This window comes from Paralichthys olivaceus, chromosome 20 (genome assembly GCF_024713975.1).
Source record: "Paralichthys olivaceus isolate ysfri-2021 chromosome 20, ASM2471397v2, whole genome shotgun sequence".
Classification (NCBI taxonomy): domain Eukaryota; kingdom Metazoa; phylum Chordata; class Actinopteri; order Pleuronectiformes; family Paralichthyidae; genus Paralichthys; species Paralichthys olivaceus.
The window spans coordinates 18,295,610-18,318,649 of NC_091112.1; the positions used below are offsets into that span (position 1 = coordinate 18,295,610).

Below are 23,040 nucleotides of genomic sequence, written 5' to 3' on the forward strand. Positions count from 1 at the left end.
TGAGACTGTGAGGACATGATGGTTTCATAAGGGGACTTTGCGGCCTTGGCGTAGGTATGAGCTCTACTGAATGACCTTCTAGTTTATGTTCAATGTTAATTCCTGGGAAACACTAGTTGATCTAATACCAAGGTTCTTTTAGTAACTACTCTGAGCTCTAGATTACACATTGTGATCTTCATCAGTAGACAGTTTGCCCAGTTTCTCTTTAGCTAACCTACGTGGACGACCAGCCCCTGAAGTGCTCAGGAACCTGGAAAGTTGCACATCGTCAGTCGCCATCACTCCATTTCTTCCCCTCACCTGTGAACAAGACCCCGACATTCAAGCTTTTACATGAAATGTGCTGGAGGATGACAGCAGCATCTAAAGCTGATCGGCTGCTTGTGAAGTAAAACACCTGGCTACGGGATCCTTGTAGGCAAATCACTGGCAAAGTAATGTAATGAATTCTTAACCCGGGTCTATTCATCAAACCTTTTTTTAATGTGCTCAGTGTGGAAAAGCAGCCAACATCTTCCTGATAACATGAGGGCTGAGACAGCATGGTGATCTGCAGCAAAATTAATTTACCCTGATATATCAGATACGATTCCGTTATCCGACATGGCCTTTTGACATCAAAATCAATTTATACTCACGTGGGGTAGAAAATGGCAAATACTCGGCTGTGCATCCCCGTGTTGATCTTGTGTGACAGGACTTATTCCTGTGTTCAGTCACAGTGCTGTGGAGCTCATTAGAAAATCAATGAGGTATTCTGTGTGCACACTCGCAGATTGATTTTACAGTCAGGATTTATACAACTGTTTGGCATGTGTGTTTGTTTGAACTCGTGACTATAACACAGATCTTCATCTCGTTTCAGGATCCAGAAGGAGCTAGCAGAGATAACTTTGGACCCACCACCAAATTGCAGGTAGGGGCCTGTTGATTCTATGTTTTTAAAAAGGCTGTGTGCTCTCTGACACCCGAGGCACTTTTGTGCGTGTGTGTGAGCTGTGTGAATGGATTGTGCCGGCTGAGTGAGTCACATGAATGGCGCAGGTAGATCACTGTGCTGTGTTTGCGCCTCTGTGTGCTCAGGCTGAAGCATAATGAATGGCCCCTGTAAGCAGTCTGAGACATGAAAAAAGGGTGAGAAAATAAAATAAATAAATACCTGTGCGATTGACCTGATTGGCAGTGTTTGCTGTTGTGATCGCTGTAGCAACAGTGTTGTGTTAGCTCACACTCCCTGAGGGTGGGAAAGGCACTCCATTGTGGCTTGACTGGTCTGCATGCTTTATTTTACTGCCGAGTCGGAGCGTGGTGAAAGGCAGGGGTGCCTCCTGCCAGTCAAGATTTTAGTAATGGCATTCATTGTGTGGGGCTTTCTGTTGAATCACCGTTTGCCATCCTCCTTAAATGGACGACTTTTGGGAGCAGTGTTGGAGTGGGAGGAGGAGGAGGAGGGGAGGGAGCGAGCAGTAAGTTACCAAAGTTCAGACATTTCCTGCAGGGCTGAGAAAGCAGGGAAACTCAGAAAATTCATGAAAGCAGCTGGGTTTTTAGTCACTCCAAACAGAGTTACCCAATCCAGGGATTTACTGATCCAGCTTTTTTCTCTTCCAACACCAACCCTGATGCTTCAACTCAGTGCTTCACAGCTCAAATTTAAAATCTGCCAAAGTTTTTGGAATCCATCTTTTGTCCACCATCGTTTTATGGTTTTGCTCATTTAAATTTTTATTGTTCTAGACCGGGGCAGCACGGTGGTGATTACCATTTCTCGACTGGGGTCTTTTTGTGTTGAGTTTGCATGCTCTCTACATGCGTAGGCTTCCTGTGGGTACTAAACCACTTTAGGTGTGAATGTGAGCGTGAATGGTTGTTTCTGACTGTGTGTTGGTCCTGAGATGCGCTAGCGACCTGTCAAAGGGTGTACCCCATACCTGGCCAATGTTAGCTGGTACGGCTCCAGCTCTCCCTGTGACCCTCAAAGGACAAGTGGTTCATAAAATGGACTGATGGATGTCCAAGACTGTTGAGACAGATTTTTTTGTTATAATAGCTTGGTTATATTTGTACCATACCCAGACCCGAGAGCAGATACCTCTCAAATACATGCACCATGCACAGGCTGTCTCTTCGTGTGATATACACATCTTACTGAGCTGCTCTGATGAATGGTGATGCATGCAGATGCTCATTGTCCTCTGGGTGTCCACATAGAATAGCTTAGGCAGAAGGTACGGTATTTAATCAGTGTCTGGATATCACACGCACATAAACACTATGCTCATCTACGTGATACAAACCTACAGAACTGTATCACGTGCACGAGTGAGAGAGCATTCTTCTCTGTGTGCACTAATGTAGTCTCTTGAGCAGGGGACTGTGATGAGGGTGAGCTTGACCGTCCCTACACAATTGCCTGCTCAACACGCATTCAGCCGCTTTTGAAGCTTTGGCAGGGACAGTGACTGATGTCTCTGCTGTTAGGATTGTTCTCTTTCTGGCCTGGAGAGAAGCCAGGATCCACGCAACAGATGCAAAACTGAAAGAAAGAAATAAGAATACAGATATCTCAGGAAAAAAAAGAGGAGCCACATGCATAGGAGACAGACAAATTTGTTGATAAGGGCAGACGCCAGTGTCGATATACCATACACAAAATATGTGGTTTCCACAGCTGCATTTCCACATTATGTTTAGTCTCTTGCACGCTTTAGGTACCACCCCTCATGTGAACGCTCTGAATATTTTGTTCTAGTTGTGAATACATCTGACCACGACAATCTCTTGCTCTTCTTTATATGTGAAAGGACATTTTCTGGAGTTCTGAAAATTGCCGCCTGACAGCTTTGGATGATCCATCGTGACATCTTCACTAGTCACCATGTATTTTTGGATATTATACATCTAAATCACATCATGTATACCTGGAATGATTTTCCATTGTGAATATTTAACGGTGACAACCTAATTGCAGATGAGATCAAACATTACTTTCTCCATACTGTGTTTCAAAAGACCTGAATAATGAAAAATGTGGAACATTTCTGTACAGAAAACCAGAATAATCACTTCCTTTGCAAAGGCTTACCATTGCCTTCACTTTGAAATTTGCAGTAATTGCAAAGCACATGTAGGAGGTGATGATTAACACATTAAAACGACCTCACTGCTGCAGATGAAGACGGTAGAACAGGGGAACTGCATTTAATTAGGATGACCAAGGTCAGTTGGGACGAATCCAGCACATCCAGCAGATTACAACTATTAATTCCAACTAATCAATGTTTTACACAAACTGAAGATGGACCCATGAAAGAAATGCACACACAGTAAATGGACACAAGCCTGAACAACCACAAAAAGATCTACACCAACATTTGTTTGGGTTTAAACGTGAGCGTTCGGTTTCTCTATGGATGCTGTGAAGTGATCAGTATGCAGGGGAAATGGAATCTCATGCAGCCTCCTTGGAAACACTGATAATCTGATAACAAACCGTCCTTCAAGTTATTGCCTCGGTCATTTTTGGCCTAATATCAAGGTGCATTCCATGCAGTGAGGTGTCCAGACTTTCAATTTGTCAGAAAAGGAAAGCACCAGTATTGGACAGGCACTCTGTATCCCCCCATAACCTGAGTTGAAATAATGGACGGACCCAAAAAATTGAGGTGACTTGATATTTGCCCTGATATCTGGTTTACTTGAAGATCTCTACATTCAACATTCATCAAAATCTAACAATAAATCTCCATTGTTTGATTTGATTAATCCAAAATCCATCTGTTCATCATTTCCATCTGTTGTAATTCTTGACAAATGGTCTGCACTTGCTGGTTTAGCATTTTGGCGAGCATAAAAAAGCCATTTAACCTTTTGATTTTATATCAAAACCTTTCACAATAAAACCATTCATCTGCCATAGCTGCCTGAAGAGTAATTAAACAGCCACTATTTTTCTGAAGGGACTATGTGTCAGAGTCGGAGTGATCTCTCCAGCACCTGTCGGCTGTTTGTCGTCCCTCTAATCTCAAACATGATGCTAAAACTGCTGAAGCAAGCCATTATGTTTCCCCACAAAAGGACCAAACAGCAGAGGGGGAAAAAGAAATTTCACGGGCAGACACTTGTATAGAAAATGACATATTTGTGTTCTTCCTTGAAGAATGTCTGCACTGAAAAGGAGTCCTCGTGACGAATGGATTGAGCTCGGCTGCAGTCGGGAATCCTCAGTCATAAGTGAAAAATTAGGCTCAAGCCGTTGGAGCATTTTTCAGGGGGAGTCAGACATCTAAGCCACCGGAGGCCTGGTGCTGCTTGAAATGTAGATTCCAGCATTCATATGCCCCTTGGGGTATTTGCCCTACTCTTTAACAGCTCCCAATTCCCCCACAAGGCTGTCACATCCCCGGTGTTTGATTTAGTCTACACGTTACACCACAACAATTCCAATTCAGCCTGTTCTTTTGTGCGAAAAGCGAAGCACAATTGGATATTGTGCATCTTAAAAAAACCCTGCTGTTGAGATGAATTCCCTTTAACGGTACTGTACCTCCTCACACACAGTGTCTGTTTGAACAAAAGGCTCCACATCTCCCCAGCCCTTTCTTCACCTACTAATTGATCTGACAGTGTTAAATAGGCTGCGTTCGCCGAAAGACATCAGATGTGAGGGGTTATGAACGGACGCTGTGATGCAGCTCATTACCCCACAGGCTTTTTATTTTCTCCCGCCAGAACGAAGCACAGCTCATGATCACAGCGGCTCCAGCAAACATCCTCTTTGGCTCATTTCGTACATTCCCTTCCTCAGTAGCTCAGTAGCGTGAATGGTACTGTAATCCCTCCAGAGTGAAAGAAAAAGAAAACACCTTTAACTTTTACTGAGACTGCATGCCTTGTTTTCCTTTGGCTTCACTTTAAACAGACTTAGTGGAATTTTTGTTGGAGCCATATGAGGGAATATTTTTCATCATTCTTTTTAATCATCTTTGTCACACTGCCAGAGAGTAATTAATTGAATGTGACAAGCACTCTGGCAGGGTATGGAAATAGCCCCCACACCAGACACATTATATTAGCCCATTGCTTGGTGGTCTTCCTGTGTGTGTGTGTGTGTGCGTGAGCGCCTTTTCCATAATTACCATATCCTTTCATGATAGTCCTGGCAGCATTTTGATAAGAATTCCCCATCGACTAAGGGGAAAACAATGTGTGGATTCCAAGAGGAGAATGGGCCTCTCTCTCTGTCTCTCTCTCTCTCACTATCAGTCAGGCTCGCTTGCTTTCCCTCTCTCTCCTTAATCCCAGTAAGACTGTGTGTGTTCCAGGGGAATAATTTCCCAGTGAATATCTGTATCATCTAATGACTGAAAATAGTAAGGCAGCAGAATGGGATTGAATGAGGGAAAAGTATATTGATCCGTGACTATCAGTCTGTAGATAGGATCGACTCAAACCCAACTTTCATTGTCATCTGAATTCAAGTGCTGGGAGGAGGCAGATGCTGATGCCAGCGTGATTCTACATTTCTATCCATCATATGACAACAAACAGGTGATTAGCAATGAGCTGGAGTAAACTAATCTGTACTTAATTTCATGCCATTATCCAAAGCTGAAAACAAAGAAATACGCTCAGCAGTATTACTATGGGATCACACAGGATCAAACCTATTCAGCTGACACTGCTCTTATACTGAATAACATGAGTCAATGACTGTATATAAAGATGGGTGATAGGTCTCCACTTCCTCCGTCTGCACAAATGTGAAACCAAAGTATCCAGGATATGGGTGGTGTCAGCTTGCAATAGAGCATGAGTTTGCACAGTAGTGATCTTGGAGGTGGACATTGAGTCCTTGCACTTGACCTAATCACAGATTGGTCTCAGCTGCCAGTCATCAGAGGGGACAGTTCACCTTTTTATAGCATCAAATAATTGATTAAAACTACATTTATCAGAAAATAAACACTTAAACATACATCAGTTGGAGAAAAATGACCTAAGATGGCAAAAAATAATCATTTGGTATATACTTTGACTTGTTCTGACCTAGGTTTACCCTCCCTCTAGCCCAATATCAACTGGGATTGGCTCCACCCCCGTGCCCCTTAATGGATAAGTGTTAGAACTGATGGATGGATAGTGTCCTTTGACTCTTTCAAGCTCTGGCAATTTCCAATCTACTAACAGCGAGGGGGCGGCGTTCATGATCTTATACTGCAGCCAGTCAGCAGGGAGTGATCAAGATGTTTGGCTTCACTTTTAGGAGCCATAATGTCCTTCATCTTTATATAACAATGTCACTCATTTAGTGCGGGATCTGCATTGACAGCTTCATAAAAAACCAGAAGCAGAATTAATTGATTTGATCATTTAGTTCTTAGTTTTGTAGTTTGGTTTTTAAAATAACTAATTTATCCCAGGGTGTTCCATGACTGTTTAGTTGTATGAAAGGGTTCCTTTGTAAGTGAAGCAAAATGATTCCAATGCTGCTTTAGAGATGAGCATAACATTAGATTAGAGTAAGATTTGAATACAATTAGACATAATGAAATAGGGCTGCAGCTAATGATTATGTTCATTAAAAGTCATGCAATTGTTTTCTGTCATTTGGTTTATAAAAGGTTTGAAAAACATTTAGTGGAGTCCAAGTTAATTCTTCAGTCTGGTCTTGTCTAACAGACATTTTAGCTTTTCACATGAAATCATGAAAAATAAATACATAGTTTTGAAATTAAACATTAGTATACAATTTCAAAACTATGTATTGAGGTACTTCACACTGCAAACAGCATTTATTTTATCAGCATCAAGCTCAGCATCTACTCCTTTACTCACGAAAACATTGCCAATGTTAATTCTTGTTTTGCCTCAAGTTCTATTGCTTTTTGGTTTCTACTGAAGGTAGCATGCTAACCACCTAGCCCCTGCAGTCGTCCCCTCTCATCACTTTACCGAAGTGAGTCACTGTAGCACCCGCTTTGCCCCAAAGTAGCGGCACTGCTCAGAGGACGTACTATAACCTTCTGTGTTGTAAATGCAACAATTGTTGGCAAGCAACCACCACCACCCCACCTGCAGACAAAACGTACATATACACTAGCACTTTTAACTGTTTTGGGCACAATCACAGGGGGTCCAACGGCAAGTATCAGCCACAGGGCCCCCTCACAGGTTCATCCAGCCATTCATGCAAGAAACAAAGCACAGCATTATATTCTGTGATCGACCGGTGACCCCAGCGATGTTAATGCAAGCATGCAACATGAAGAAGCAACAGGCACATCAAATCAGCACGAATGTGAAATGATGCAAAAAAAAGTAGCTAAGTTTGATTTCACTCTGCTGCAGCCATTACATAAGCAATCACTTAAATCACACTTAAGCGAGCCATGAAACCACATTTGCATTATGTTGTCAGTCGTAACCTTTCTCTGGTGTTGAGGAGGATGATTATCCAAAGCATATGCAATATGCAAATAATATGCAAACTGCTTTGTGGAATAAAATTCAATCACTAATTGTCACCTTTATAGGTGGTGTTTAATATTAACATTGAAACAAGAGTCACATATGCACATGTGAATGCACTGCATGTTGTGTCAGTGTGTCAGGGAAAAGGTTTTTCATCTGAGCTGTGGAGGCACACTGTGTTCTTACCAGTGACTCGTCTCATACGTCTCTCTCAGAACTGTGTGTTTGGTGTGAACCATCCGTCTCTGAGCAGCTGTTACAGCTGTGAGGACAGTAATACATCAAAGTCATAAGCAGGAGTCCTGTATCGGAGGGTTTCGAGTGTCTTAACACTGCCACAAGACGACATTTAAAGATGTCAGTTAAATGTGCAGTATGAATTACAGTCCTCGCACTTTGCCCACAGTAGTCTCTCAGTGATTGACAGGGGGAAAATTAGTAGAGGATGTTATTGCCTACAGAGCTATATGCTGTCTGTCAGCTCTTTTCCTGCCTTTACTACACAGATGATAAAACCAAAAGCCAACAACATTATGAACAGTGTCCCACTGTAAATGTCAAAGGTTACCTGGTGTTTGTCTGATCAAGTTTAAATTGATAAAATGTCTAGATTGTTTACCAAGGTTACGTATTTAAGATATTTAGTAACATAGTTAGCTTGTTAGCATCTTCCCAGGATGCATTGCATTCAGCTTAGAATTCAGCACAAATCCCTTTTTTCCCCTGATATGATAGAATAGGTTAGTTATCTCTGTTCCAAACAAAGTCAACACAAACCATGATGAAGAAACAGTAAATCAGACGCTTCCTGCAGCACCTGAATCATGTGGAGATATTGAAGAGGACAGCTGTCATGTCCTGACACATAAATAAGGAATCCATGCTCATTTATAAACCGAAACATTCAAGTGCACCCAGATTTGAGTTTAACTTGAGAATTATTGAACAAATGTAAAACAAATCTGAGTTGCAATCTTCAAATATATTACCTTAAGTTGTAATAAATTAACAAAAATCAATTAGGCTTCATAGCCAAACTCCAAATTTGTATCATATCAAAAATGATTTACTACCCATTAAACATATTCTTGCATTTGTATTTGCAAGCTAATATGCTCTGCCGGGGCCGGGAATCCTTTGGAAAAGAGATTTTTAATCTTAACTGGACTTTTCCTGGTTAAATAAATGTTAAATAAATAATAATTAATATGGAGCTGTAACCAAACATCACTTTCTCATACAAATGTACTATGTCAACAGAGATGTTTTGTAAATAACAGCACAGTTACATATCTTTTACATACTTTTTAAAGCTCAGACTGATTGTAGTAATTGAGGGAAAATGTGTCATGTGCAGTAATATAGAAAATGGATGATGTTACGCATTGAGATGCTTTAAATGGTTGACAGGTGAATGGTAATCGAATGTGAGGCTGGTGAAGATTCACACCTATAGTCTTACTGAGCCTTTAGTTTTTTTACCCAATTTGCTTCCAACATTTAATGATTAAATCAACAAACCCGAAGCTACATGGAAGTGTGTAGACACTTTTGAAAGAAAATGCATCTATACACCTCAAACACACACACAAGAGCTGCTTGGTTAGATACTTGACAGAGCCACAGCTTCTTGTCTTTGGACCCATCCCTTGTGTGTGAAGGGGTCTGGTCCAACACTGCAGCAGCATCCCAGCATGCTACCGTAGTTTTGTCTCGTCAGATAAAAGGGAGGAAGGCTGGTTTGTTATTAGGAAACATCCTGCAGTGAAACAGCCGTTCGGCGGGCACACCTGCTGTTCCGCCAGCAACTCACCGCTCACACTGAAAGTCGCCTCGTGTTCACACGAGCAGCGAGAGAAAGGAAATGATGTGTGATCACAACAGCAAATGAAATATGTTTAAAACGTTGAAATTCAACCGGCGTGCATTGAGTGAGATGCAACGTGAGCTGTGGCACTGTTTGCGGTACAGTGCAGAGCCTGTGGTTCCCCCGGTGATGAGGGTGGATCATAATAATGACAGCAGGCTGTGTCATGATAACAATGCATTGTGACATGATGAAATGAGATCTCTGTGTTTCTCTGCTTCATTGCCACTGATCTTTATCAGCTCATGATGCACAGGTCAGACTCAGAAAAGCAGAAACATGTCTTGCTGCCATGCTGTCAGAAGTGCCTTCCTTATTTCAGCTCAAGGTTAACTCCTCTGTGTGGCCTTCAAGGACGCTCAACCTGCCTGTCCCCCTCCACTGTGTAATGAAGTGTTACTGTTGGAGGCGTTACTGATTCCTTTGAAACCGCACACTTCACTCAATGGCTGTACCGTCAAAGAAAATTATATTTCACTGACGACCAATTTCCATTTTACTCAATAAAATATCTGTGATAACTTATTCATGTAATTTCTTATAAACTAACGGGCTTCTACAAATTAAACAATGAGGTCAAAAGTATGTGGGCACTTACACACACTGTAAAAGTTAATACCTATGCTTACATTAGTGTCCTTACTTATGTCTCACTATCCAGTTAAATTAACTCAAGAGAATGAGAGCTCAGCGACACACATTCCTCACTTTTGTTTAAGGTTAAGGGCAGAGGATGTTGCACCAATATTTTTAATATGAGCCATACAAACAAGATTTTATTGATTGAACATCCAGCATTGGCACCATAGTGTATTGATGTGGCGGAGCCTCCCAGCATGCTCTGAGACAATTATTGTAGAGTTAAGTTAACATTATAGATATTACTCTGCACATAGTAGTATTTCAGTTCTTTTCAATATGGCAAACGCAGTCGCTGTTGTAATCTTGGTACCATGTGTGAAGTTACGTAAGAGGTGTGTGGAAAAACCAACTGGTTTCTACCAATTTAATTGAGCAATTCCCACGACTAAAGGGCGTTGTCATTATAGATGACATCGAAAGCCACATTCAAGGTATTATGTTAAGTTAACAAGTAGAAATAACTTTTTAGTAAGATCAACCATAGCCCTCGTCTCCCCCAATGTTTCACAGAATGATTTTTTTGGTGTCTGGTGCGGAGGAATTTAACTGGTCTGCACAGAGCCCTGACCTCACCCCCCCCCTCCCATCCTCTGCCTTTTGGATAAACTGGAACACCGGCTGCGAGCCAGGTCTCTTCACCCAACATCAGTGTTGGGTCTGACTAATGCTCCAGTGGCTGAATGGGAGCAAATCCCTGCGGCCAGGTTCCAACATCTGGTGGAAAGACTGAAACCGAACAGAGGAGGAAGAGGAGGAGGAGTGGGAGGAGCAGAATAGTTTTCACATGACTTAACACAAATAGGTCAGGTGTAGGCAATACTTATGGCCCCGACAGTGTAGTACAGACTCTCCAAGATAATTTGTGTATCAAGTCAATAGGCCCTAAAGGAAAAAACAGTCCGTTCTGCTCTGAAGCTTTAATAAACACAGTCGAGTATTCTGTTGTACTTTCACAGGCTCATTTACACCAGCTCATGATGTTATTATTGCTGTTTAGTTGTGCAGCTGATGAGATTTGTGAAGTAATCATTTTTCAAAAAGCTACCACTTTGTCACTTGCTCAACTCGAGTTTACTTTCTCAGTAAATCAGGGTTTGATAACATAGTATATATGTCAGGTCTGTTTATTTAGTCCAAATCTTTTCAAATCTTATTCAGATCAGGTGCTACCAATTTTTTGCAGTGTATCAGTTAGTTATTTAGTTAGCTTCCAGCTTCTTCTTTTCACTTCTATCCAACATCATCCAGATCAGCCCCATCACATCATCCCAAATGTATCACAGTCTGTCACAGTGTCCCAATTCAGGGGCCACCTCCTTTGTGAGCCTCGTAGACGGCAAAGGCCGAACTGAAATGAGACGGTCTGGTCTACAGAGGATTTCCAAGAAAGGCATCACCAGCTTGTCCCACCCTTATTGCTGTTGCCTGGCAACAGAGCAGCAGTTAGACACGACGAGAAAGTTTTAATGCCCCTTGGTTTTCTAACAGGGGAGCTGTTCGCTTGAGTTGAAGCCTGATACTCAAAGCGTCGGCTTGTTGTTTGTCGGTGCCATTACCTCATTGAAGAACAGTTTGTCCTCAAAGCACAATGAATCTTGGGATAGATTGGGCAGAGAAGGATCCACCCATTGGGGCCTTGGAAGGAGCATTCAAAATGGGACAGCCTGGTCGCACCTCTGTGATGGAATTAGTCTTTAAATACATTCTCTGAAGGACGCAGCCCTTAAATTGAGATACCTTGTGTCTCACTTATTATGTCTCTCCTCACTTAATTATAAAAATGTTAATGGAATCTGGTGCTTTCAATGGATCCTGCTGACTCAAGTTCTAAATAATTGAAGCTGCGTTGAACAGCACATTAATTAATGTTTCCAATTCGTTGCTGCAACCTGAAAATGAGATCAGCAGCAGAACATTTGAAAGGCTGCTGCAATAGATAGTCACCCATACAAATAACTGGTGTAGCCTCCTATTTCTTTGCACCACTTATTTTGCTCCATCTACCCGCTCCAAACGCCAGAAAAGACTCGAGGAGATGGATCATTTCTCAGGAGAGGAGTCGCCGTTTCTTTTACTGAGCAACAAAAGCACACAGTCCATCATCACACAGTCGCTCATGGTTGTAGAGAGGTGTTGCTGACGGAGTGTTATTTCTCTCTCCTCACAAATACTGTGTGAAGCTGCAGATACCAGACCAATACAACAGTTAAGTGGTTCAGTGTAATTGTTAAATGAATTGCAGCTAATATAAATTGCTTTTAATTTGTCATTTTAACTGGCTTATATAAAATGATCTCAATGTGTTTTATATCACCTGCTTTACCTTTGAGAAAATAGAAGAAAGAAAAAAAGTTGAAATGAGGGCGTTTTTCCAACTTGCTTAACAAAACCAATTATCAAGTTTTGGAACCATTCCCTGCAGTGTTGTCTGGCCACCAAAACACAGACCAAACTGTAGTTTCACTATGAGTGATCACTGGTGCTGTGTGTGCCATGCTTAGCTCAGATAGCCATGTATCACAGAGGCGACGGTTTGGGGTCTAAACCGTTAGAAAGTCATTATCAGTCGTTGGGACGATGTAACTGGGACAGCAAGTGAAATAAGGTGGAGTCAGCAAACAGCCTTGAATCTCATGACCTGTATCTCGGCCAAGAAATGGTTTTTGTAGTACTGAGCATTTCATTTTACTAAAAACTTCTGGATATATGGAATGCAGCTGTCACTGTTTGAACGTGAAGGAGCCTTAACTGCAGCTGTCTGAGTCATTCCAGTGACTCCAGCAGGGGTTGTGTGGTTGTCGGTCTAATGGAACATTTACTACAGGAAGTGGCTGCTTAGGGCCAATTTGTTCTCCTGTAAAAGATCTGAACACGGTGCCGAACTGCCAGATCAGTGCAGAATCGTGCACAGTGATGTCTGTAACACAGAGACAAATCATTTTCTGTAGTCCTCACAGTTAAGGGAGTCTTTCTTTTCTACTTTCCACACACACACTTTCATTTGTATTTGATCTATTTTTTGATTCTTGTCAGGTAACCATGTCATGCTGCTGAGTCAGAAAGGTCTGTGCTTATGTGTTTGTGTGTTTGTGACCAGCTGATGTAATGTTTCAACTTGTATCTCAGAGTTGAAAGTTAGAATGTGTCAATCATCAGTTTCAATATAGAAATGAATGAACTCTTTCTGATACAGATCCATAACAGGCAGTGTTTCTGAGTTCTGTATCACCAGATCATGTAGAGCCATTACTGTTCTGGTCAGGTGAAGTTAAAACCTGTGCTCTAATTATTCCATCAAACTGTAATCTATTCAATCTATAATCTATCACAGGGAATATAACTTTTAATTTTGTTATATTATAATGCCTAAGCTTTGGTAGTATTAGTTATGCCGTTAGGTTTTTGTTTTGTTTGTCTCTCTGTCTAATAATTAGCATGATTAAGCAAAATCTACTAGATGGATTACCAGGGTAGAATAATGCATTATGGGTCAGGGAAGAACTCATTATATTTGGGGGCAGATGAAAATAAATTGGCAGATCCAGGTAAACTTTCTCTGCAGCCTTTTTCCACAGAATTAATTAAAAACATCTCACAAGCTCCAGATTAAGAGTGACAGGTACACAGACTAAAGAGTGAAAGACAAGTTCTTGCATGAGTGAGAGAACTGCTTTGAATGCCACTCACAGGTACGTGCACAAAAGCAGCTGAATTCATGAGGTGTGACTGTTCGCGTGAACGATAACAACTTTATGGATGATGTGTGCAAGCATGCAGCTAATAGCTCTGCACACAGCTATACAATGCAGAAACATATAAAGCACCAAGTTTGAGATCTCCTTTTTTTTTTGGTTTATGATGAAAGTGTGGTGGGACAAATTAGAATATGCCATCTGTAATTAATGGGAAACACTGCTTTGTCGAGGCGAGGCCTTGGCACTCTCAGAGCACCCTTCGATGTGCGTCAGTGTTGAACTGGAATATGGACATGCAGTGTGTCTTTCTCTGTTTGCTGTATCAACATGTGGAACTATTTACCCCACAGCTCTCAAACTACATGACCATTATCGTTTCAAACTCAATTTGAATCAGAGGGAAGAGTCCTAGAGTCAGGAACGATCCGCTGCTTGTACTTTACTTTGCATGCAAAGGCCGGTCCTCTGATGAACGCTCGATGTGATCGATCAATAACCTCCTGAGCTCAACCGCTGTCATCAATATAGTTACTCGATAGTTTAAACAGTCTCCTCGTTTATTAAACATGGGCCCTCTGATGATTGTCGTAACACCAATGCTTATGTTCTCTGCCTCTGTCAGATTTGTCCCATAAAATATTTTACGATGATATTCATTAGTGAAATAAAATCTTTACATTTTTTTTACCATTAGATCAACAAAAAAATCAACCCACAGCTATTTTGACAATTGCTTAACAATGTCATAACATTTTTTTAGTCCAGCTCTTAAATTATGAGGATTTGCAAATATCCCTTATCACATTATGATCTGTAATACACCCATACTCATCCTTTGGTTTAAAGGAAGTTGGGATTTAAACGACTTACGCACTGTCATTGTATTGATCAAACAATTCTTGATTAATCACTCTGTTAATCAAGAAGCTTAAGAACATAATTAATGCATTCTAATCCCGAAAGAAAAATTCAAAAGCAGAGTCATTAAGATGACTCTTGATATCTTTTTCATCGGGGGATATTTGTTGTTCAGACACTGGGGGGATCACGGTGCTCTGGGCTGAGCCGTGGATAACATTGGTGCCATGAAACCCTGCATGTGCGCAGTAGATGTAAAACCTGTTATTTTGAGGCAAAGTCACCACAATTTTAAAGCGTCATTTATCAGATTTGATGATGCTATAAATGCAGGGTTTCTGTCCTGACCAGTGAAAGTACAGTATTAGCTCTCTCCCCCCTATCCGCATTCAGTAAGCTAGAAACCTCATCTTGTTAGCCCAAAATATCTGCATTGCCAAGATGGCTGCCAAGTGGCAAGACTTGCCTAAAGGACTTTGGTGTAAATCTCCTTTATTCCGATCATGTTGCTGCTATTCTACTGCTATTTTCCCCTCGTCTGCTTCTGCTCTTCCTTCCTTATTCATTTAATCCCTTCTCTTGTCTGCAGTTAGCTACAGCTGACTAAGCCTGTCTCCGCAGTGGTGGGTGTGTGTGTGTGTGTGTGTATGTGGTGTGTGTGTATGCGGTGTGGTGTGTGTGAATGAGGTCATCAGTGTGTATATCAGCGATGCACATCATGTCTCTGTGTTGGATGAATGATTAGCCTCTCATTAAATATGCTATCCTGGTCTGTAGCTGAAGGACTGCAGTATCCTCCTTCAGAGCTGCTCAGTCCTGACAGAAAGCCATAAAGGCAGTTACACATCCTCTCTATCCACACACACACACACACACACACACACACAATTCACACACACAGTTAATGTACCACTTCCTCTCGTGTGCCTCAGGAAACTTTTTTCATGTTGGATCGCACTTTCAGTTCCTGAGCATTACCCATGAGGACTGATACATCCAGCAGTTACTCAGGCAAACATGTACTGTTTTTATTTAGAAAGTGCTTTAAAAAGTATAATAGACTGTTATTACAATTGTTCCATAATTTACAAAATAAGGTTTTCAAATTAAAAAGCAGACTATAACAGTAAGTCTATGACAGTGCTCAGTGTTCTCTACACTGATTTGACATTCAGTCAAAGCACCTAATGCTTAAAAGGACAAATTCTGATTATAGCCTTTACAATCAAGGTGGCCCCGCCTGGCCCCGCCTGGCCCCACCTGGCCCCCCTTAGCAGCGCCACTGCACTGAGGCGCATACTCTGCATTACACCTCTGATGTTTCCTTATCACTCACACCTAGAACTGATCTTTATAAAAACCTCATGAATGCATATTTACGTTCCCGGATAAACAGGGCGTCGCTTCTTCTGCAACAATGAAGTTAAAACACAGCGTTAGGTCAAAATCTGCTGCAGGAGTGTGTGCGCGTGTCCGCTTGTCTCTGTCCCTCTTCACACACAAACCGATAACCACATGTATTTAGTTATTAATCGATGATGCCGGATCATGACTCCGGATTGTTCTGCTCACTTTAACCCTGATGTCCTGACTGTGTGCGTCACATTACATGTGTCTCATAAACTCTAGAGCGAATAAAACAGACACACCGTAAACATCAGTCCTGTAACTTGTGATCAGAGATGGTGTTTATTGTTAAAGTGTAAAGTGAGCGCAGGTCAGAGGAGGAGTGAGGAGGAGGCAGAGTCTAACAGAGACAGGACGACCCGACCTTTAATGAGTCTTAAAGCAGCAGTGGATATAATTATGCAGCGGCGGGAGATCGCTAAAATAATGAACATAGCGGAAAACATGAATTATGTTCTGTCTCTGCATCGATGGAGAGGCATCCATGTCTGCATCGCGATGCATCTAATAATCGAGACATTTCAACGCGTCTTCTCGTTGAATTGTCAGGTAGCCTTTCTTTGATATGAATCCTCTTCTCTTCTTTTATCAGTCTGGGTTATAATAGGGCAGCTGTAGTTCCTTAGGTTGTTGTAACTGTGGTTTCACATGCTTGTATCCACTGAAATAATAAAACTCAGACTGAGTGCAGCTGTTTGAAGTGCTCTGCTGTGTTTAATGCTCAAGTTAAATGATTCATATATCAAGTATCAGTATCAGCTTACAAAAACCCACACTGGTTTATACAATGCTCAGCAATGAGTTCACCCATAGTGTAGGTTATTTGATCTTATGAACCCAACTGAAAAACACTTGTACTCCTTCTCTGGTTCTTCTCATACACACACACTCACACCTCATAAACACACACACTTAGGCCCATTAAGTCCATACATCTACTTTGATAACACAGAAAATCAAACTTCAGATCTCTCTAAGTAAATAACATGTGTTTTCTTCTAATCAAAAATAATTTCTTTGTTATCGCACTCACCCTGACTGCAGTGCAGATTTGCCAAACTGTAAATGTAGTGCATTAAATAAAATAAATTAAATACATTTAGAGATGAATGAACTGTCCCTCAAAAATAACTAACCCATATTAAATCATGGAATTGAGTCTTTGTTTACCTGATGGAGAGAGAACCTGAAATAGTGATGAAAGAGAGGCAAGAGAAGAAAGGATGCATAGAGAGGAAACTTTAATGTGAGCACTTTTTACATCAGCTCTTGTTCTCTTTAGAGGAGCAGCTGAGTTGTGTGTGAGCTGCCTGGTTAACAGCCGCAGTCCCCTTGTCATCGCAGAGATAAAACCAGCAGTGGACAGACAGGAACAGTCCGCCGTGTGTCTCTTTATCTGCTCGCGTTGTTACGGCTTAAATCGCAACCAACCAGTTGTGAGAGAGGGGAGATAAGGTGAAGCCACGCTGCTCTGACAACAGTTGTCATGCATACCTGAGGCTGATACGGCTGCAGAAGTGTGAAGCCTCAGGAAAGCCTGGCAGAAACATGGCACAGCCTGTAGTGTCGCTGACTGGTGTGTTCCTCTTTTCCTTGTACTTACTGAAACTTAGTTATTGATGCCTTGCAAACAAACGCATCACTGCTTTTCAGCTTCTAGTTGCACTAAATGTATCAGGTTTAATATAAGTAGATTCTTTATATTGACTTAATTCACATGCCCCATGTACTCTGACCTCCATAATTATTCACATTTGTTTATTACCCCCCGTCTGTTTGTTTGTATGTTTATATGTGTGTTTATTTGAAAGCAAGATTATGCAAAAACCACAGGACGGATTATCACCAAACTTGGTGGAAGGATGCATATTAGTCAAGAAACCATATAACTCTTGTGTGGATCCGGATCAGAGGGCGGGTTTAAGATTTTTTTTTTATTTCAACATTTTTGTTGATTACTCAGACAACAATTCATGGATCTGACCATGACCTCTGGCTTGTGGTGATACTGACTTTACTCACTGGCATCCTCCTCCCTGTCCTCAAATATGTCTCTCACCCCGAGCCCTGGCTCTGTGTTTGAGACCATTGCTTTTCCTCGTTCATAGTATTTTCTGCAGCTAAGCAACCAGCTTCATTCATATGTGTTTTATATTACTATTATTCTGAAACAATACTAAAACACTCAATGGAGAACTTTTTTTTAACGTGTTGTAGCCTGAATCTTTTAAGGCTGCTGCACATCAATGTCGCTCCCCTTGTTAAGGTCATCAGCATTTGTTTGAATGCAGAAATGAACAGGCCAAGGCAGCAGAATAAAATACATTTCCCATAATGCATGCAAGTGATGCACTGTTTTAAAAATGACAGCATCATATAAAATGTCTTCTCTAAAGGGAGACGCATGTGTGTGTTGCATCCAGTCTTAATGGGGAATAATCAATCAAATGTATTTGTAATATAGCCCATAGTCACAGAAATTGACAATTTGTCTCATAGGGCTTAAACAGATGTAAATTAGGTGTAACATGGTTCAATCTCCAAATCGGGCACATCTTACACTTCCCATAATTCAGTAGTGTCTGTCAGATAAATAACAGTTTCAGACTCCCACCACTAGTTTATAACTGTTGAAACTTTGTAGTCTCTCAAAGCCTGAACCAAGATCACGCCAATTACGTCCCAGAAGAGATGAGCCACAGAAGAAATGTTTTTTTCATTCATAAAATGCTTTTTAACCATAGACCACGACACAAAGCTTCCCAAAAGTAAAGCCAAAACATCTTGATCGCCCCCCAGTGGCAGGCTGAAGTCATTAACCCTGTCTCCTCCATGTTGGTGGATGGGACATGAACCAAAAATAAAAAGTCAAAACATTGCATTAATCCATTTTTCCTTCTTATCACATTTAAGAGTTGAGTTTAAAGTCTAAGTGTTACTTATTTAATGCTTGTTTTCGATCAGAAGATGGAAAACACCTTATAGTGAATGAATCTAAGAAGGTTGCCAACATTGATTTCCACTGTGAAGCATTTACCATGAGTTAAAAGACAAAGCGAGCCATTTCTTAAAAGTCTTCAGCTGTGGGAAGGCTTTGGACTCTCACCATAAATCTGTTTTCTTTAACTGATTCTGGGTCTGTTGGGCTGCTCCCATGGTGCTCCCACAGATCCCACTTGGGTTTCTCTTGTTTATTTTCCATTTCTCAAATCCAGCCAGTGCTTCACTAAACTGCAGTGTTGCTGAATCAATACTGCAGTGAGAGCCAGGCTGCACCCACACACTCCACTGTAGCATACACTTCACAACCGCCTTTAAATCCAAACATAAAGTGTTTCAGTCAGCAGACGGCAAGCGTGGGAATGATGATTTTTTTTTTTCATCACTTTATGTTCCAAATCACCCCTTCTCTTTGCCTCTCAGGCAGCTCTGATCCCTCTCCACTGCCTGTCTGAAAGGTATCTGTAGCTCATATCACCAGCCACCATAGAGTATTTCAATTCACTCCGACATCTCTACTGTCCTCGCCACACACACGTCCGCCCTTGATAAGATTAATTAACAGCTCATTGCAAAGACAGTTGGAGATTCGAGCCGTAGATGCTGCAGACTGTAGGTCACCTGCATGCCAGATGCAGCGATATGGAGCCTGTGGGAGCCATTCACGCTCCTCGCTTTCCCGTTCTGATGCCAGTCACTGCACTGGCAAGGCCCCAAGCTGCCATTAATCAGAGAGGGTGTTTCGTAGGAGGCCACAGGGGGAAGTGGCAAATTTCCCGAACCTCGCAGGATCATCCTCTGCACAGTAAATCTCTGGTTAATTGTCTCCATGCATGCCTCAGTTGGTTTTCCAGCTGATGTTGCTGCGCTCGCTGTTGAATTCTTAATGTGCCCTTTTGCGGTCCGCTTTCAACAGCTATCACCTTCAAGCCTCAGCCCTCAATGGGGGTTGTCTCCCATTTTATTTTCAAGGCTGTTCAACAAAGGGGAAAAAGCATTAATGCTGTCTTAAAGAGAGCTTATAGATCAGTTTAAATTACTGCTGTGTGGTTTCCTCTTTCTTTTCCCAGAGTGTCAGCAGTGCTATGAGGATGAGTGACTCTCCCTCTGCAGGGGTGCTGGGTTAGCTCATACCCGAGGGCTGATATGTAGGGAAACAGTGAAATCTTGGCAACAGGACAAATAGCTCTGACACAGAGTGACGCTACGGTGAGATTCCATTACTGTTTTGGCAGGGGGCTTAGAGAGTCGGGCTGACTTCCTGGCCTAAGCAGCCACCACACACACACAGAGGATCATCTTCCTGCTCTGACTTTGGATTTCATTCAGGTGACAAATCCCCTGCAGTGAGAAGGCGATATACCATGTTCACTACCAGGTAATGAACTTTTTCTATCCTAGTTCATTATGTATAAAAGTATACGGAAATAATATTGATATTAATAGATGATAATAAAGGGAAAAACCAGGACATGACTGATCAAATCATTTCGAACTTACAACACTGTGATGACTGCCATTAATAAAGCTGCTGTCAGACATGCACTGGGGCTCTATGTGAGAACGCAAAAGATCAGAGTGAGAACCTCCAGACTCTCTCTGGAGTTTCTTCTGCCAGCCCCTGAGTAAAAACGTAACGTAAATGTAAAGTTTTAAACGTAAAAGTAAAGTTTCCGCAAGGACTGATGGAGTAGACAACCAGTGGACAGAAGTGTGCAAAACCCAATCTTAAAAATGTAGTGGATTATTGTTGCGTTTTATAGTTGTGTGTGTTTTAGCCCAAACAGTACAAGCTAAAACCTACTCCAGACTAGTCGGAGCCTTTGTAAAAAAATATCATTAGACTGACTTTGTATGATGTGGAAAAACATATACACTTGACCATATATATATTTATATATTACTGCAGGAAATTACATTACATCATATTTTTTAAACATAATTTAAGGGCTTCTGACATTAGTTTGCTAAATTCTTGAGTTTTCCCTCAAATTGTTTTTTTGTGCATTTTCAAGTGGAAACAGGAAATTTGAGAAACGTCTCAACATATTATTCTATCAAGAGAAGCTAAATGTGGTAAAGGGCAGTAGAAAGTGCAATAGAAACAGACGCGGTGAATTAATCATGATGTAGATGAAGCGCTCCACTAAGGAGACTGGAAATAGCAGCAGATGAAAACATCAGAAGTTAATAATGCTGTTCTTTCATCATGTTTTCCACATTGATTTTCAGCTCCTTTTATTGCGCCCTCGTCTTCGGCAGGAGCTTTAATTGCACCTGAGTGGAGAAACACGACCACCAGCTGTTTATCTTGATCAGCAGATGACTGAAATGTGAATTTCTCAAAGATCGGTTGAAAACGTGCTCTACCTTTGGATGGAAACCTATTTAAGATGACTGAACACAGACGGACCGTTCACATGTATATCTGAGAGACCTCTGTTGAAGGACTGGGGGAAAACAAGGGCTGTTGATCTAGGTTTGAACTCCATCACAGACGCAGCCTGTGAGAACTGAGAGTACTTGGCTCCCTATTGCAGGTCAGCTGCTTAATATTTAGCTAGCATCGTGGGACATCTATACGAGGTAGACCTATGTTTGAAAGCCTATAAATCCTGAAACATGCATATTCCTCTCACATGGAGCTCAAAGCGGCATCTGTGCAGGATGGTGAGAGAGACCAGGAGTAAATTATAGATGGACTAAATGTTTCTGGGTGTGAGTGATTGCAGTCTATGGGAATGCACGGAGTGACATATAATCAATGTTCAGAGTGCAACCTAATCAATGTTGCCATGATGATTGTGGGGAGGACACTGAGGAATTGTTTTATTTGGTTAGCCTGAGAGGTCACCCTGTGTTTCCTTTGATACCCCCACCACCTCTCTTGTTCACATCAACCTCGTCCTGCTTTGTTTTATAATACTGACGTCATAGTGCTGCAATTCCTTGACAGCGTTGTGTTTGCTCACCCGGACAAGTCAAGGTGTTTCTTTTTTTTTTTTCCCCCAGTAACTTGGCAATTTTTCCTCAGACATTTAATTTAGTCCCTGCAGAGAATATGTGAATTTCTGTGAGCCCGCCATCAGCTCCGCATACGATAATGAGAGAATGACTAACAAGTAGCTCGGGACATTCAGTCACAATAGCGAGCTGAGTTGGCAGGTCTCTGTGACCTTGGTGTGTGTGTGTGTGTGTGTGTGTGTGTGCGTGTGCGTGTGCGTGCGCGTGCGTATGTATGTGTGTGTGCCTCTCCTGAGGACGATATTATGGCAGAGTCAGGTCTTGCGGAGATACCAGCGGGAGGAACATTATTGAAACGTTATTCGACTTCATCGAAGACTTCATCTGGTAGAGATGAAAAAATTGCAGTCTTTGATTGGAAGGTATCAAAAGTATATTACAGTATGAACACGTAGACAGTGTGGGGTGGTTAATGAAATCAGAGGATGGTGTAAAGCACAGAATCCAAATGAAGTGGAGGCGTGTCGGGGGAGATGAAGTACTGGGTCAATTTCACATTTTATAGTTTCATAGTGTCATAGTTCAGCTCATTGAGTTTTCTCAAAAAAAACTTTTTCTAAAGCTCTTTTCACTCCCTAATGTATTAAACCTAACACTCACCTGCTCAATCCCATATGGTTTGGTTACTATGGTTACCAAATCTTGATCTTGCAATACCGAAAATTGATTCAGTTTAGATTAGTTTGTCTTAAAATTACAGAAGTATTGTTATCACTCCGTTGTGTAGATAGTGCACAGCAGGGAGCCTCCTGGTTCGCTGGTCTCTCAGTGCAGTTGTTTGGTTTGTATAGAGTTTGACAGATCTCACAATGTCCTAAATGACTTGAACTGAGTTGAGGTGCTGCCATATTCATTTGAGCTGCTGGCCCAGTAACCTTCAAGGCCAACTCTTAAAGCCTCAGTCTGACTGGACTGGAAAGTTTCACCTTTGTCTTTCTTTGCTCCCTCTCTGCTCGTCAGTGCGATACGCACACGGTCTAAGAATGAGACTGCTCACTCTGATGTTTGTTGGTCCTTTCTCAGCATTATGTTGCACATCACACTATAGCCTTCTAAGAAGTGTGACAACAG

At 41.6% G+C, this 23,040-nt stretch overlaps 1 protein-coding gene across 1 annotated transcript in view; it reads left to right on the forward strand.

The window, feature by feature from the left end:
• Window positions 1–23,040, forward strand: part of LOC109631885 (ubiquitin-conjugating enzyme E2 E2) — a 56,824-nt gene that overhangs the window by 8,224 nt on the left and 25,560 nt on the right. Inside the window, exon 4 of the mRNA XM_020090919.2 lies at window positions 869–919. Coding sequence (XP_019946478.1) covers window positions 869–919 — 51 coding nt within the window. The remainder of the gene's footprint in view (window positions 1–868; window positions 920–23,040) is intronic.